The 17500-nt window shown below is 37.3% G+C and overlaps 1 protein-coding gene across 4 annotated transcripts in view; it reads right to left on the bottom strand.

The window, feature by feature from the left end:
- The window catches only part of Mitf (transcription factor Mitf), a 230507-nt gene that overhangs the window by 18699 nt on the left and 194308 nt on the right, over positions 1 to 17500 (bottom strand). For 2 of the 4 annotated variants that reach the window (XM_067106686.1, XM_067106685.1), the window contains exon 5: positions 15066 to 15124. The exons of the other annotated variants lie outside the window; for them this stretch is intronic. In XM_067106686.1, the coding sequence (XP_066962787.1) occupies positions 15066 to 15124 (59 nt within the window). The remainder of the gene's footprint in view (positions 1 to 15065; positions 15125 to 17500) is intronic. 4 annotated transcript variants of the gene reach the window in all.

Genomic DNA, 17500 nt, shown 5'->3' with positions numbered 1-17500 from the left:
TACTTCCCTGGTTCTTTATCTTCTCCTTCGAACCATTTTTTATATGCAACGTGAGTCAAGTGTAATACTTTATTAAAAAAAAAAGTACGCTGCGACGTCACTTGACTTATTTCACAACTCCTCAGGATGGCCACTGTTATCGTGTCATCCCGTGTTGCGTGTAGAATCAGGTGTACAAAGATCTGTTTTAATACAAAGAACTATAATAATCCAACCTCGATTATTCTTCAAAAATTAAAAAATCGTTATTGCCATGTTGGAAAGAAGTAGCATGTTCTGAAAAGTACACACAGAAGGCCAAATAAATAAATGGAAAGTCCGACCAGGATAAAAGGAGGAAGGTATAAAAGTACACAAAAAAATGGTCAGAAATGTCTTACGAAAATTAAGAGATCTACTGTCGCCAATGACAGCAGACCTCAAGTCAAAAAATACAGTATATCTGCAACTTGCAACGGTTGACAGCGTTAGACGCAAGTGGGCAAAAGGGTGTTTGTGGCATATGGTTTCAATCTACACTACAATACTAGGGCACAACTAACGGTACAGTCATTGCTTTAAATCTTATCGTACCATACCGGTGTTCAGCCATGCGTCACCAAGTTCAGTCGTAAGACAGCTACGCTAATCTGTGGCGTGATTATGTTCAGTCTTAGCACATCAGCATCCAATCGTAACAGAGACGATTTAATTGTAACTACATTTCGCTCAGAAGTTACAAAACTTTGTTCATACTTGCAACAGAATTCACTCGTACCGCAGTAAAAACAAACAAACAAACAAACGACCCATCCTTTTCTGGAATTTTAAGCAAGCAAGGCAATTCATCAGTAAATCACACACTAAACATTAAGATAAAATGGAATCTGACAACTGTTGTGTACCTGGCTTCGTGTATTTTATCGAGTCTTAGTTTGCATATTAACAGAAGTCACGATTTTATGATTTTTTTCCAAAGTTAAAGCATCACTGATTTTCTTCACCTCATGCAAAAGCTTCGCCCATCTTTTTAGTTCTTTAACTTAAGAAGGTTTCAAATGAATTGCGATTCGGACCAGTTTTTGAAACGTATTTCATGTAATGCGCATACAATCTGTATTTTACATATGCGCGTGTATATCTGCACTCTAATATATACACTAAATGTGTACATACTACAGTATATGTGTTACTGACTCATATCTTTAGAGTAAATATAAGAAATATCAATATTCAAGGTTACATTTACCTTGCCCTTATTTAACTTACAATAATTTTGATCACGTTAATGTTCCTTGATCTATATGAATTAATAGACTTTGATCCACGTGAATTACCATGTTCTTTATATATATGTATATATATGTATGTATGTATATATATATATATATATATATATATATATATATATATATATATATATATATAATGTGTGTGTATTTATATATATAATGCATATATAATATATATATATATAAAATATATATATATATATATATATATATATATATATATATATATATATATATATATATATATATATATTACATGCAACCATTCTTTACTTTTCAAATTGTTGGAGACCGAAATTTCTTACCCCGGGTGCATTGCAACTCAACTCGAGGTATTAAAAAAAAACATCACTAGTCATTGCTAGGCTGGAAAGTTTGTTTATTTATTTATTATTGTTATTTTTTTTTGTAATGAACGGATGCGGCAGTGACATGAGTAGCGTTTTGGAACGTCTGTTCCCTTACCGAGGTCCTCGTCTTTTCGAAACTTAAATTCGAAATCTAAATCTGGAGGGACCGGAAATATAGATTTCGTGAAGAGAGAGAGAGAGAGAGAGAGAGAGAGAGAGAGAGAGAGAGAGAGAGAGAGAGAGAGAGAGAGAGAGAGTAATACGAGTCTATTTTCTGGAAATCCATTAGCGCCTTTATTAACCTAAAAATAAACAGCAGGAGAAAGGAGTATGTGACACTCAGGTTGCAGGGCTAATCTCGCGTAGTTGTTGGCATAGTTTTATTTCCTTTATCGGTATCAGTTGGATTATCACTTTCTGCCTAAAGCAATTTTGCTTTCGTGAGCGTTTCATTATCGCACAGTGCTCCTATTTTTTCTTATCACCCAGCAGCAATAAAAACTACAGCCGTTACTAGTGATGGGACTGTGGCAAGCTACGAGTAAATATGTCACCAAAAGGCAGGAGACAAAGTTTTTTTTTTTTAAACCTCTGTCGTCAAATAACTAACTAACCGTATTAGTGGTATATATTTGTTTATTACATTTATTATAAAATTTTATATATCTTTTACTGCAAAAATATACACTAATATACACTTGGACGTTTGTGCATCATGTTACATACATACTATTACAGCGAACTACACCAAATATGCATTCCCTTCACCCTACGCAGCTGTTGCAATAAATAAATAACCATAGTTACATGAAAACTCATTTCAAGGTTTCTCACCAGGTTCGTCCTACTTAATTTCAAGATATTTTAATTAACCCTACAAAAAGCACAGGGGAAAGGAGAGTCAGGTATTCCAGTTCGGGGGTTAACCCCGCCCCTTCGTGGCAGGATTCCACTGCTCTTATCGGTATCTGCTGGGTACTAGTGATTTTTTTCCCTTTTACCTTTAGGTATTTAAGGTATGAAACATGCGGTCTCTATATGCATACTTTTTTGTGATGCTGCCATATCTGATACGGTTGAGTGGAATACTAACTGGACGTGACAGTCAATATACACTGTCATACCAGCATAATAAAAGCTACGTTAACATCATAAATATCGACTTGCACTTCACTCGTCTGCGCTACTTCAAACACACATGAATAAATAAGTATACCCTTTTAGCAGATCTGATAAGACAAATAAAGGCAATTACCGAGTACTGTATTTTAACCGGATAAAACCAGCCATGCATACGCTAAAACGCTCTTATTTCCCAAGACTTACGAGAGCTACAACCCATTCTTATCTTCGAGATATCTGTAGAGAATGGATTTGAAAATCCACCTCGATGGAAAGTTCAATCTCTCTCTCTCTCTCTCTCTCTCTCTCTCTCTCTCGGCACACCCAGAGAAGACTCCGCTATTCCAACAGTCGATAAAGAACAAATGCTTCGAGTTACACTGGAATTCTTCAGCTGCCATATTTGAAAAAAGGGTTCTCAGCGACTGCCATATTCGAAATAGTCTCCTTGAGGCAGCCGGCTGCTCGTAGTCCCAATTTCATCCTCTGGCTACTGTGCGTTCGATCAGTCCTATACTGGGCCCTCGGGTCCACTGAAGTCATAGAAATGCGGGTTATAAAAAACTATCGCAATGCCCTTCCTTCCCTCTCTCCCTCCCCTCCCAACTCAGTCTGTGTGTGTGTTCTGGTCAAAACAATGAGAGTTCTACAGTCGTGACGACTGTATCAGGTTGCTGTACTTTCTTAGATACGCTAGGCTAGTTTTTATGCTGTTTGCGACCAACGTGGAAGGTTGTTAAATAACGTACAAATATATGAACAATAATAGCAACATCAACAACAATATCAATAAGACAAGAGATCATTATTATTTGCAAAGCAATAAAAGACTTCCAGACATTGCATCAGCAAGTCAGAACACCGAATGCCGGTCAAGTAGATGAGAAAGAGCGTTCCTTTGGCGAAAGCGAAAGGATGGCGGTGAAAATGTAAACACTGGCATATCTCGGCTGTTGTGAACTCTACTAAACCAACCAATGCTTTCCGTCTCACCCTTTTTAAGGTGCTACGGAATTCAGTCATATTCTGCTCTGCACTCTCACTCTCATTCTCTCCTACTTGTACAATATATATATATATATATATATATATATATATATATATATATATATATATATATATATATATATACATATATAATATATATATATCTATATCTATTTATATATATATTGTATATATATATATATATATATATATATATATATATATATATATATATATATATATATATATATATATATATATATATATCATCCACCCATATCCGTCACATCACGTACAAATATTCTAGCTGTAGAAGCATCCTTTTAACAAAATCAATAATAATAATAATAATATCCTTACCAAAAAAAAGGAAGATAGAACCTTATGAATGGGTCTCAGAATTCCGCTCTGCCTGAGATAAGCGGGTTTCCCAACAGTCGCTTGCTAGCACGAGAGCAGACATGCTTGGGATGTTGCCTGACCTGACTATAAAGGTTAAAAGCTCGATCACAACAAGACACAGGAACATGAACGATTCTAATAACACCTACACGATGTACATAACCTAACAAAACCTGTGGAAAGTAGATGACGCTAATACGGTAAACCTGAACATCTACAACAAAAACAAGTAACAACACATAAATCATAGTATACGGGGGGACATAACGACCAATATACGACCGTGTAATAGTAAATGTAATAAAAGGAAAAAGGCACACATATACATATCTTCATATATAATAGACAGATATACATATATACATATACAGTATATATATATATATATATATATATATATATATATATATATATATATATATATATATATATATATATTAGAGAGAGAGAGAGAGAGAGAGAGAGAGAGAGAGAGAGAGAGAGAGAGAGAGAGAGAGAGAGTACATAAACACACGTCCGCAAATTGCGATGTTCTTTTTCCTCATCCAAATACTTGTAAAAAAAAAAACGTAAGTTACGAAAAAGGAAAAGAGTGAGAATGCTGACTTACACAGGTGAGGGAAAGGTGGGGCATGTTGTTTTAAGTGGCCCATGAACTTTAGACAACAAATATTTCAACAGGTGGAAGGGCTCCTGTAGCACACCCAGTGGACAGATGCAGAAGTAAAGGTACAAGAAGCGAGTGGGCACACGGAGTGAAAGGAGAGCTACAATAACATCAAAACGGTGAGAGAGAGAGAGAGAGAGAGAGAGAGAGAGAGAGAGAGAGAGAGAGAGAGAGAGAGAGAGAGAGAGATGAAATGCTAAAATCTGGACTCTTTTCGGAAAAGTCCTGAGCCAGTCTGTGCCAGTGTCGTCAGGCGTATGGGCCTCCTACTTCAGAATTCCTTCGACCGTGAACCGAAATTGGGTTCCCCCGCGTCTGAATGTAACTTGGGGCTTTCATACGAAGGCTGGCAGATTGCAAAGATTCTTCTCTCAAGATGAAAGAGATAAAGGCCAGGGGTAGACCTTTGCAAACAAGAAAAACCACGTCAGACGTTTGAATGGTGCTAGAGATTTATATTCTACCATCAATTATAAAAATGGTCTTGCTGATTAATTCTCATTATCATTTAATTTAGGTATTATAATGTTAACTTGGGTAATCTTCACTGAAAAAAGAATGGTTCCGCTGGCTGTTTCTGAATTTTATTTACTAAGGGAATAATAGATAGATAGATAGATAGATAAAGAGGTACACAGATAGATAGATAAATACAGATAACTTTAATGACTTCGATGAGTTTTAAGTCTTTTCTACGGTTAAGACTTTCGTAGAAGGTCACTAACAAAGGAATGAAAAAAATATGTTGCAATGTAGAACTCCGAATGATCTGTGGATGTGAAAAGCAGGTAACACGAGGATACAGATATAATATCACAACGATTTCAATTTAAAGTAGGGATAAGTTCATCTACATGTGATTTTCACATGCAATGGTTTGCTTGCTGTGCCCTGACCACCATCTTGTGTAATTATTCACGCTGATATCAATCAGTTATCAATGGGAAGATTTTCTGACCTTGCAATTTTTAACAGTTAATTATCAACTCTTAGGATGCTATCAATTATCTTATCGACCTCAATTTTACATAAAATGGCCTCGTTAGATAATTTTCGATAAAGTTACACTGAATAAGGGCACTAACGCATTAAGATTATATTTTGTATTGATATGGTAAAACAATAAGGAAACAATGTCCATTACAATGGAAAATATAAAACAGTTAATACATGAATTATGAAGTAGTTAAAATTGAATAAAAATAAATTTAAATTAAACTATCTAACCAAGACGACTTTTCTTCATAGGAAATAAGTATACATTGGGATTACAAGACGTACGCATTCACCTCTGCAGGAGTTATGGCATCTGCTTACGTATGTATGTTATACATACGTAGTCACACATACATACATACATACATACATACTTACATACTTACTCCGCCATAACACTGGACAGACTAATAATAATACCCAGCGTTTAATTTGAAGGCTTATATCAACAGAATTAAGCGTGAGTAATCAACATAATCAACAACAGGCCAATAAAAGACCTTGCACGAGTGATCTTTCAGACCAGAGAGAGAGAGAGAGAGAGAGAGAGAGAGAGAGAGAGAGAGAGAGAGAGAGAGAGAAAGTTCACTGTATCCAAAACTGACGACTTGAGCGAGAGAGAGAGAAAGTTCACTGTATCCAAGACTGATGACTTGAGAGAGAGAGAGAGAGAGAGAGAGAGAGAGAGAGAGAGAGAGAGAGAGAGAGAGAGAGAGAGAGAGAGAGTTCACTGTATCCGAAACTGATGACTTGAGGGAGAGAGAGACAGAGAGAGAGAGAAGAAAGCTCACTGTATCCAAAACCTGATGACTTGCGCACATTAATAATATCCTCATTTGCTCAACGTGTTCGAATTAAAGGGTGTGCTTCCAGGTTCAGACGTCAGCAAACTGTCGAGTTCTGCAGGTCTGGAAGCTGCCAAAAGCGACAGGTTTGGTCAAGCATTAAGAAACTAGGGCGGACTGAGATACGTGTCAATAAAACAATCAACACCCAGGAAGATTATAAATATACGTAGCCTACTGAAGAAAGCTTAAAAATTTTTCGATTAAAAACGTGATTTTTCTTTCTAGTCTACAGCTTACGTAAAAAGTTAACTTCTGTAAAATGAACTCGATGAAGATTTGCACCAGGGTATTAAGAACTTGATGCAAAAGTTGCAATGGTGTATTAAAACATGATAGACAAGCTTGAAAATATGCATAAGTTCGCAATGGTAAATTTAAAACCTACATTTATACTTAAAACCCTTCCATTTATGAACGAAATTTTGAAAAAAAATTATATTTCTCAATGAAAATTGATTACAATTGTTAACTCCTGAGTGAGAACAAACATACGCACATACAGCGCATCGGTGAATGACAGGAATTTATCCTACAGTAGCTTAACGCATACAAAGGTATATGAAAGGCCTTGACACGTGTAGATAACAGTACAACACGACTACTGCAATATGCTGATTCCTACAGCTGATGCTACACCGGTATACAGAAGTCACCCATTTAACAATAAATCCTGAATCACAAAAAATATGATAAAAAGGGGCTTCGTTATTCTCAGCCGTAAAAAGAAAAAAATACAAATCCGAGATGTCACGTCAATAGCGAAGCATCCGCTCGGCTGTCAGAGCAGTTGCATTTATCGCAGATGTAAGAGCGGTAGCTATTTAGCTGTCTTCTGTAATCCCATTATATATTCAGCCGGGGGAATATGGCGCCAGGGGGCAACGGCGGCACCCGCTGCGTCGAGGACACTGGATGGGAGAAGCAGCTCTTCTCGATTCCTTCGGCACTTTTTCTAAACGGAGAAAACCTTCGCTACGTGCCATTAATATGCAGTCGGAGTGTGCGTTGCTGGTTATTTACATCCGCAGAATAGGTAATTTTATACTCGGAGAGAGAGAGAGAGAGAGAGAGAGAGAGAGAGAGAGAGAGAGAGAGAGAGAGAGAGAGAGAGAGAGAGAGAGAGAGTAATAAATCACGAGATACAACACACCACAGGTTGGTTATTTACGTTTCAGAGTAGTACATTTTCTTTTGAGAGAGAGAGAGAGAGAGAGAGAGAGAGAGAGAGAGAGAGAGAGAGAGAGAGAGAGAGAGAGAGAGAGAGAGAGAGCAGTAATAAATCACGAGACCACAGGTAAACCACAGGTTATTTACGTTTTAAGTGGTACATTTTCTTTTGAGAGAGAGAGAGAGAGAGAGAGAGAGAGAGAGAGAGAGAGAGAGAGAGAGAGAGAGAGAGAGAGAGAGAGAGAGAGAGAGCAGTAAAAAATAACGAGATGCAACACAGCATAGGTTGGTTATTTACGTTTCAGAGTGGTACATTTTAGAGAGAGAGAGAGAGAGAGAGAGAGAGAGAGAGAGAGAGAGAGAGAGAGCTGTCGAATACCTAATCACCAGACACAAAAGGGACAAAACCGATTACCCTACACATATAAAAAGATAAGCGTACCAGTGTCCGACATAAAAGGAGAGAAAAAGAGGACCTCTTGGGGGCGTTAACATCAACAAACAAACGAATAAACTCCCTGGCGGATAGATTAAGGGTGTCTGTTTTTATCTATGACATTTTTGCACTTGTGATTTCTAGGTTAAATTCCAAATTATAATGAATATATTAGTAAACCGTTGCTATCTGTCATGCCGGTTGACTTAGGTCAGTAATATCAATTTGGAACCGTTCGACGCATCTAATGAAGTTAACAATTAATATGGTTTATGGTATTATTTTACTATGTAATTAGTTCCTCACTTCTTTACGTCTGACGTTAATGAGGATGTTAAGGTGTCAGTATAATAGACTACTAAAGACATGACACTGATTATGGCTAGACTCTCATACCTTCTCTAAACAATCTGGTTTCATTCGCACGTCTGAATTATTAGTAGTTTAGAATCTGAAGCTCGCAGTTCTTAACAGAGTCAGCATTTTCGAGCAATCTCCAAAATCCAGGTCATGCCGAAAATAAGCCTTCGAGAGAAGGTCATCCACCGTATAAACGTCGCGAAGGGGGTCCTCGATAGACCCCCTCAAAACGAATGCGATACCAAATCCCCTTTCCAGTCGCAGATTTTACGAGGAACTGTACAGAAGAAGAAAATGTCCAACGGGTATTCAAATTCAGCTTTTATTCACAACCCGTCCTAATATCATATCGCTCACAATGGTTGACCGCGGAGAAATACGACACAGTGATGGGTGAGGACGGGGGTGGGGGGAGGCTGGCCTTCCACCTGTATTTCACCCATCATCAGATCCATACTTGTTGTAACAGGTAACGGTACCTACTGGTACTTCCAGTCAGGTGAATGTTATCTTTTAACTATGGGTTTTAATACCAAGTTGTCTGGTAAAAGGGGAAAAAGGTGACATGGCTCATAAAAATGCGGATTTACGGCCACAAAAACTAAGCATTTCATACACTAATGGCCACTAAGGTTATGGAGTCGTGCTGACAAAACTAAAATGGGAACATTATAGTGACAATACAAGACTCAGTACCTTACCACTCCCTTTTTTGTCTATTTTTTTTAATTTATATATAAAAGTAAAAATGATTTATATAAATAGGTTTATTTCGAACTGTACTTACTTCAAATGTTAAAATCCAATACTTATGACAGGGGTTGTTCCAATATGTGCCCCAACCCTTTTGGGCGTCCTGTGTATGTATCTTTTATTGATGCTACGCCTCTCACAGGATGGGAGGGGGTGTCCAACAAACTAGCCTCTCACGAGGCACAATTTAATTCAATTCAAACACTTCTATGATGAAATCAGCATGGCTTAAGATTTCAGAAACGATCACACATCGGAGCGTCTCCATCATGTTTTCTTTCCCGTCTTGATTACAGGTGGGTCCTGCGTTCAGTATTTCTACAACCACTAATAAAAGATATCGTCCTATATTTAATAAACGCAAATGCAAATTACCGCTGTAAAAGAGCTCGAGTACGTAAACACATGGGCCCCTTCCAGTTTTTTTGGGATTAAAGGTGATTAAAGTTTGCTTTCTCCATTACCTAACGACCATACTGCTGCTTGTAATAATTTGCGTTTGTCTGCATCTATACTGAACTGGAATCCACATCTCCAATTTTGATATCATTTTACTTAAAGCAGGCTCAGCTACAGTTATACGGCAACCGTACCCTGTCCGTAACTTATTTGGAGGAAAATGCAGAATACTTGTAAATCTGATAGATCACATTGAGATTTTAGGGCAGGTTTATATATATATGAAACATTATGAATGACATGATAATACTGCTGGTCATGATATCAGAATGTCCAAATATATAAGTGTACATTTGTCGCTATGAATTCTTAACGTTCAGCTTTCTCTAACCTTTTGGATGCGTTCCTTAAGAGCCTAATGTCCCTAAAAGTAATCTAAGAAGGAAATTCTCTTTCGAAGTGTATAGCTTTTATCTCTGATACCTGAGAATTTAGACTTGGTGATACGTGCTTTATCTTAAGAGCATGTCTTGAAAGTAAATAATTCTCTACTGAAGTGTAAAAGAATTTATCCCTGATCTTTGAGATTTGAATTCCAGGGCAGGGCCGAAAAATATAAATTTATCTTTATAAATCTGTGTCTCATCCTCTAAGATCACCTTTATTTATCACTAGACAAAGGCAGACGGAAAGTTATTTTGAAAACGTACTTACAAAACCCTTATGAAAAGCATTTCACTCAGTACTGCCATTAGTAATAGCAGTAGTATTAGTAGTAATAGTACTGAAAGGTTCACCTCACATATCCTAGAAAGGCCATAAAGACGTGTCCCACAAGCTAATTCCGTCGACGGACATAAAAGTCGCTACTTAAATCTAAGTAACTGGAAATACAGCAACACCAACATCCACACAGACTGGTAAAGAAAGGGTCGCCGACCCCTTTCCTATCCCGAGTGCCAAGGCATGAAATAGGCGATTTTTCATAGGCTAATTCCGAATGCAGAGTTAAGGTCGTGATCACTGACACCAATAAAAACAGCAGGGTGCAATTCCAGTGAACCTTGATGGGAAAAGCCAATATTTCTCATCTGGAATTTTCATTTATTGCGATGATGTTGGTTGCAGGTAGTTTTGCAAGGTTATAATGTAAGTGTGTGCATCGATATAATAAGACACGAGCGCATGTATGCACACATACCTGCATACACACACACATTACATGTATATATGTGTGTGTATAAGTATGTATGTATATATGTATAATTGTCAAAAGTTTTCTCTTTTATTTCTTTAACCCCTAAAATGAAATGATAAATGAAAAATAAGCATAAACAATTTGCCTTATCTGGACGTAACAAGAGAGAGAGAGAGAGAGAGCAGGATTACAAATTTAAATGAAAGTGTAAATTCTAAAAACAATATGACATCATCCATTTGTCGTCCACAACCAAAACTCTTAAGAAACACTCAAAAGAGATACGACACAGGAAATGCTTTTTTCTGGGAAAACATAAATCCTTTCCTTAATTATGTCGTATATTCAAAAGCTTTACAGATCGTCTTATTATACCCACACAAACATGTAACAGTATATTATATAGAGTATATAACAGATTTGGTGGAAGAAATTTATCATTTTGTAACATCAATCGGCTCTATCATATCTGATAATGTTCGTGGGGTCGAGACCTGCCGTTTCTGACCTCTTCTCATATTACAATCATTCTGACGGTGAAGGAACAATGGTCAGGACAACAATATGCATTATTTTTGTATACATACAACTACTATTCTTGATGCTGTTATTCAGCTGATACACTAAATACAAAACTGCTACGGTTATTTCGACATACAGGTACAAGTAGGATTTGCATTTACATATTTGTGTAGGTGCAAAAACACATCAAAATCTGTTTGTACTTCTGTTTGTGTATGATATACAAAAACCTTTACGAAATGTAAATTTTCATTGCCTATATATACATAATCTAGAAAAACAATTTTTACTGGGTCCTGCGAGGTTTCTTGGCAAAAGGCAATAATTCCAATGAATCCGTTCGCAATAATAATAATAATAATAATAATAATAATAATAATAATAATAATAATAATAATAATCATCATCATCATCATCATCATCATCACATAATTCACTAAACCGTGAAACCACTGATAACATTTACTACTACAATTAATACTTCTAACTGATAGTGATACTTACAGCTAAATGAGAGAAACAATACAACAATTCCATTTTACATACTCCAAAGCCATGAAAGCTAAGACCTTCTCAACTATGAAAACTCATAATATAAAACTGTGGAGTGTTCTATGGCAAAACAACAGGAAATCCGTGAGAGAGAGAGAGAGAGAGAGAGAGAGAGAGAGAGAGAGAGAGAGAGAGAGAATTACACGTCAACATCAGGAATATATCGCAAGATAAATACGTACTGAATTATGGCACTTTCTGGAGTAGAAGAAACCTGGGTGCGGACAGATTAGTGTTGTAAGTCATTTTCTAAGAATCGGTACCGCGCCGGTAAAAAGCAGTCGAAGCGAAATCTGAGACAAGAGAAAACAATAAAACCACCAGTTGTGTTTGTGATGACGACAGTGATAAAAATAACAGCAGCGATAAAAAAAAGACACTAACAACAGCAGCAATAGCAACAACAGCTTGGGCACAAAGCACCAGCCAGTCCTTTCGACGACGCAGAGATGGTGTCTTTAATCATCCTCTCGTACTCTCTCTTATCGCCCGAAAATGAGATCCGACCCACATCCACCTGCAAAGGACACTTCAGAGTAGATAATCTTTCCTGCGAAATCAGGGATTTCCAGTTTATCAATTATCTCTCTTTCTCTCTCTCCCTTGGCGATACTCTCCATAGATTGTGCTTCGAGGGTGAAGTGCTTGTGGGGGGGGGGGGGTTATCAGGCTGAATGGCCTCGAGACTGAGGCAAAATTAGAACTGATTTTACTTTTGGAAAAAAATTAAATAACTACGAGTGAACATACGCGGGTGACTTGCATTCAGGCACCGCATACATAAAACAAACGAAGCAATTGTAAGGAAAAACAAATCTTCGAAAACTATAATGGAAATATCTGACGATAGCAATTTTTATTCACAAAAAAGACAGTGAGGGAAGATCCCAATACAAACACGGGTAAATAACAGAATAAGCGGTCGCGGGGGGGTGGGGAGGGAGGTATTCGAGAAGGAAAGGTTAATCGCAAGCGGCCGCTGAGAATAGGCTTAGGACAGCATTAACACTGGTCAGCAGGTGGACGATTCAAGTGTCTCAAGGGCGTGTCGCAAGAGGACTTCTTCCACCATATCCCCTTGTCAAGGTTTACGAGTAAATTCATATTGTTTTTGATGGTTCTTCTCCTTTGGTACGGACAGGAGCTATTTATACGAGGAAAAGATGTACCAGGTGACGCAATGTCCTGAGTCTTGTACACTGAGGAGAATTCTGAGGTGCCTTGCACATATCGGACCGATTTTCTGTTTTCCTATAAGAGCTGGAGGGAGCAGCAGGTTTATCCGTACAACTCTTCCTAGTCTTTGAGAAAAAAAAAAAAATAAAAAACCCTGTGAATTCTCTGAGACAAAACGAAACGATTGCTTTCCAAAGCAATTCTTCAGCACGTGAAAAAGAGCGCTCCTTTTTAACTAATTATAAATCACCGTCGAACTGTTCCTTCTTAAAGATCCAACGTGATTTTTATGCACAATTCTAACCAAGTATGTAAAGTAAGTATAGCTTAGTTTTACCAGACCACTGAGCTGATTAACAGCTCTGCTAGGCTGGCCTGAAGGATTAGACTTATTTTACGTGGCTAGAACCAATTGGTTACTTAGCAGCTTGGGACCTACAGCTTATTGTGGAATCCGAACCACATTATAGCGAGAAATGAATTTCTATCACCAGAAATAAATTCCTCTAACTCTTCATCAGCCGGCGGCGGGAATCGAACTCCGGCCCATCGAATGACGGTCTGAAGCTCAACCAATTCGGCCAACAAAGGGCTACCAAGTATGTAACTCTTATATTTTGTGTCAATGGGTATGTCAGTGATTCTATGAATGTTATGTGCATGCAGATTAAGGACTAAAGCTTAATCACTTTTATTCTTCTCGAATCTGAACACCACTGACAATTTCTAACCCTTGCTTTATAGCCTAATCAACTTATTAATAACCATTCCTGAATGAGAGAGAATAGCAAGGAAATTTCTTGAGCTATAATTAGTGCCTCCTGCTATTAATTCAAAATGATCTAATCTAGTCAGAAAGGTACCTTGGTCAGCACTGGACTAGCGAGACCTCCGGAAGAGAGACCGCCCTCTCTGGAATGCGTCACGCGTTGCCTCGTTGTTTATAACGAACACATTCAAAGTGTTAATATTCACAGGGACGTTTCCAGATCCTGCTTTCTCTGCAGCCATCGACCTTTCTTTCCAGTCTAAGGTCAAGGAAATACGACGCCATCCGCAGGCAAGGTGACCGCATGGAATGAAAACTGGCACTCACCCAGAAACTTCACCAAACCGAAATAACACTTTTGCATGCGTTCCAGTCTGGTACCTCGTTGTGTTCCACATTCACTTTGCCAAACAAATTTAAATTCAGCGCTGTTGAGCGTTTCGTGCAGTAATAATGTTTTTGTGTTACAACTTTTATACATTTCACTAACAGAAAATCCCACCTCAAAACAAAAACTCCTCACATTATTTCTTTTTTATATATGCTGATACCGTTAACTTACTTGTGTAAAACCAACACGAAGGCTGTAGCTGTAGCTTAATCATATCAACAATCCTCGCTACGTCTTCAATATAATCAATGACATGACAGCCCAAAAATAATTATATTGGTTATATTTTCTGAATTCCAATTTGGATCCGCTTTCCAATTCAAGAGGTGGTTAAGTACGTCATAGGACGATCTGGGGTCGTTCTCTCTCTCTCTCTCTTAGACGCTGCTGTTGCTACTTCTTACAAACACCAACCCAAAAGGGAATCAATATAATTTATTTTTGTTACGCAAGTGAATAATTGAAATCAATCAATGCATATGCCACAAACACACACACACACATATATTATATATATATATATATATATATATATATATATATATATATATATATATATATATATATATATATATATATATATATATATATATACACGTGGGTGGTTTGTATGTGTACGGAGAGAGGGCAGATATAACTCATAAAAGCATATAGCAGAAAGTGATGATTATCATATAGACGAACACTGGCCTCACGCCCCCCAGGACATGAGCAAAAGGAGCAGATTCCTGCTTGTGTACACCGTTCTGATTACATACCTGTGGGCAAAGAAAATAGCAATTAGTACATTCACTTTACAAAGCTTACTTTACAATGCTGTTCATTCACATTATTATTATTATTATTATTATTATTATTATTATTATTATTATTATTATTATTATTATTATTATTATATTCAGAAGATGAACCCTACTCATATGGAACAAGCCCACAGGGGGCACTGACTTGAAATTCCAGCTTCCAAAGAATATGGTGTTCATTAGGAAGAAGTAAGAGGAGGTAAGGGGAAATACAGAGAGAAGAGATCTCGCTTATCAAAAAGAATAAATAATGTTATTTACAATGCATAAACAGGCACCAAAACACATATATAGTTCGGTTACCATGACAATCATGATAATTAGCCATATTTTACCACAGATGTCCACGGATAAAAACCTCACACATAACAAATAACACCAGGTAACATCAAAATAGTATGCCACTTAGGAAAGTCATCCTGACGGTAACAGAAATACCTCATATTAAAAGAAAAAAAAAGTTTCCCTCAAAAGTGGCAAGAACATATAAGTCTTAACTTTATATTAGAAAAACAAAGACCATTTCTGTAGTTTATCTCTCATGGATGCCGTGGTTTGTTTATTCGCGAAACTATCAGTCTGAAGGTTCCCCAAGCCAGACACATTCAGGAATATGTCTGGGTACAAATATGCTAAATTGCTACTGTTAAACAAAAATACGTAATGGATCTCTAGAAGGGAAACATAAGCTTTCCGCATTATGAAAATCTATTCTTTTTCGCCTTACTGATTCGGGATGAAAACACCACAATATTACGTTTTCATTTCAATTAAGAGAGTGGTCAGTGTATTCATCGGCAATAACTGCAAACGAAGAGAATGCTCGGCTTTTACCAACAATAAAAGAAAACTGCCAGGGAACCAAATTAAGAAGAAGAAAAAAAAAAAAAAAACAGCTAACAAAATATGATGGCGATCTTAATAGCAGAAGATCACGAAATACACCAGAACTCATTAGCAGTAAGATTTTTAAGATGCAAATTGACAAGAATAATGCGAGATGCTTTGTCGTGCTCGTTTCTGCCAACCTCTCTCTCTCTCTCTCGCAGACACAATTGGGACCTCAGCCAATTCTATAAGCTGATATTCTCTTTCCTCACCCCGTCTCCTATTTTTTTTTTTTTTTATCATCAAGCAGTAACTAAGACGAAAGTATCTCAACAAGATCAAGTGAGAGCATCTAGGCTATTTCCATTAGCCATTCTCCTAAAAACTAGACGATGGCAAAGAGGTCGTACATCTGCCTGCCTTCCCCGCTGTTCCCCTCCCCACCCCCGACACCCCTCCCTCATCATCTTTGTAGTACTTACAACGCAAGCACTTAAAAATGAAAACACGCGAGGAGGGCCAATGGATTTATTTTTTTTTTAATGGAGAAGACAGTTAGTGAGTGAAGAGACTTCTCCCCTTGAGCTTGAACTACTATCAAAATGACTTTAATTTTCAAACTTCAAAATCACAGTGATTTAGTTCAATCACAGTGATTTAGTTCGTGACAACATTCAACTGTTTAATTTTCATAATAACCATATTTCCGTTTTATTCGATCACCACACTCATAATCATTGCTTTTACTGTCGAAACGATGATCACGATCAAAACTACAATAATTCATTTGTCATAATTTTCTATATTATTTGACATCAGAAATCTTCCGAGCTTGATTCGATCCCCAATATCAATCCTAAACTACTCTTAAAACTGAAATTATTTTCCATCACTATCATTACTACAACTTTGTCTATTGCAGTTACTATCAGTACCTAAATTCCCATAACAAAACTTTTGTGGAAGATTTGGAAATTGTAACCGCTGTCATCACGGGATTGCTGACGCCAATCCCCGTAACATGACAAATAAGAGGCTTTTTCTAACCAATTCGAAATGACATGGACCGTTCATTGCTTTACGTGTTCCTGACCTGTAAGGTATTTAAGAATGAATACGGCTTTTTTCTTTTATATTTACTGACTTGTCGTTTGTTCTTGATTTCCTTGTCTCCTTTTTCCCTTAACATCAGGGCATCACACTAAATATATTTTCGCTCATTTTTAATAATAATAATAATAATAATAATAATAATAATAATAATAATAATAATAACACTGCAACAACCTCGGCCTCTCTCAGAACCAATGAGCCGCGGCAAAGCGCCCAATTATTCCCCTCCACGCATTCCGGACTCGTCAACATTGAACAGGTTAGACAAGTCGCTGAACTAATAAAAGGTTCTTCTTGGATGTTGAATGCTGAAGGCCTTTAAGGTCAGAGGGTCTGCCAGAGAACGAAAGGGCTCCTAGAATGTGTTTGGTGTTATAGGTCTGGCTGTGG

The sequence above is a fragment of the Macrobrachium rosenbergii genome, chromosome 7, assembly GCF_040412425.1.
Source record: "Macrobrachium rosenbergii isolate ZJJX-2024 chromosome 7, ASM4041242v1, whole genome shotgun sequence".
In the NCBI taxonomy this organism is placed as follows: Eukaryota; Metazoa; Arthropoda; class Malacostraca; order Decapoda; family Palaemonidae; genus Macrobrachium; species Macrobrachium rosenbergii.
Note: the sequence above shows the minus strand (reverse complement) of the source record. Positions and strands in the feature narration are given on the sequence as shown.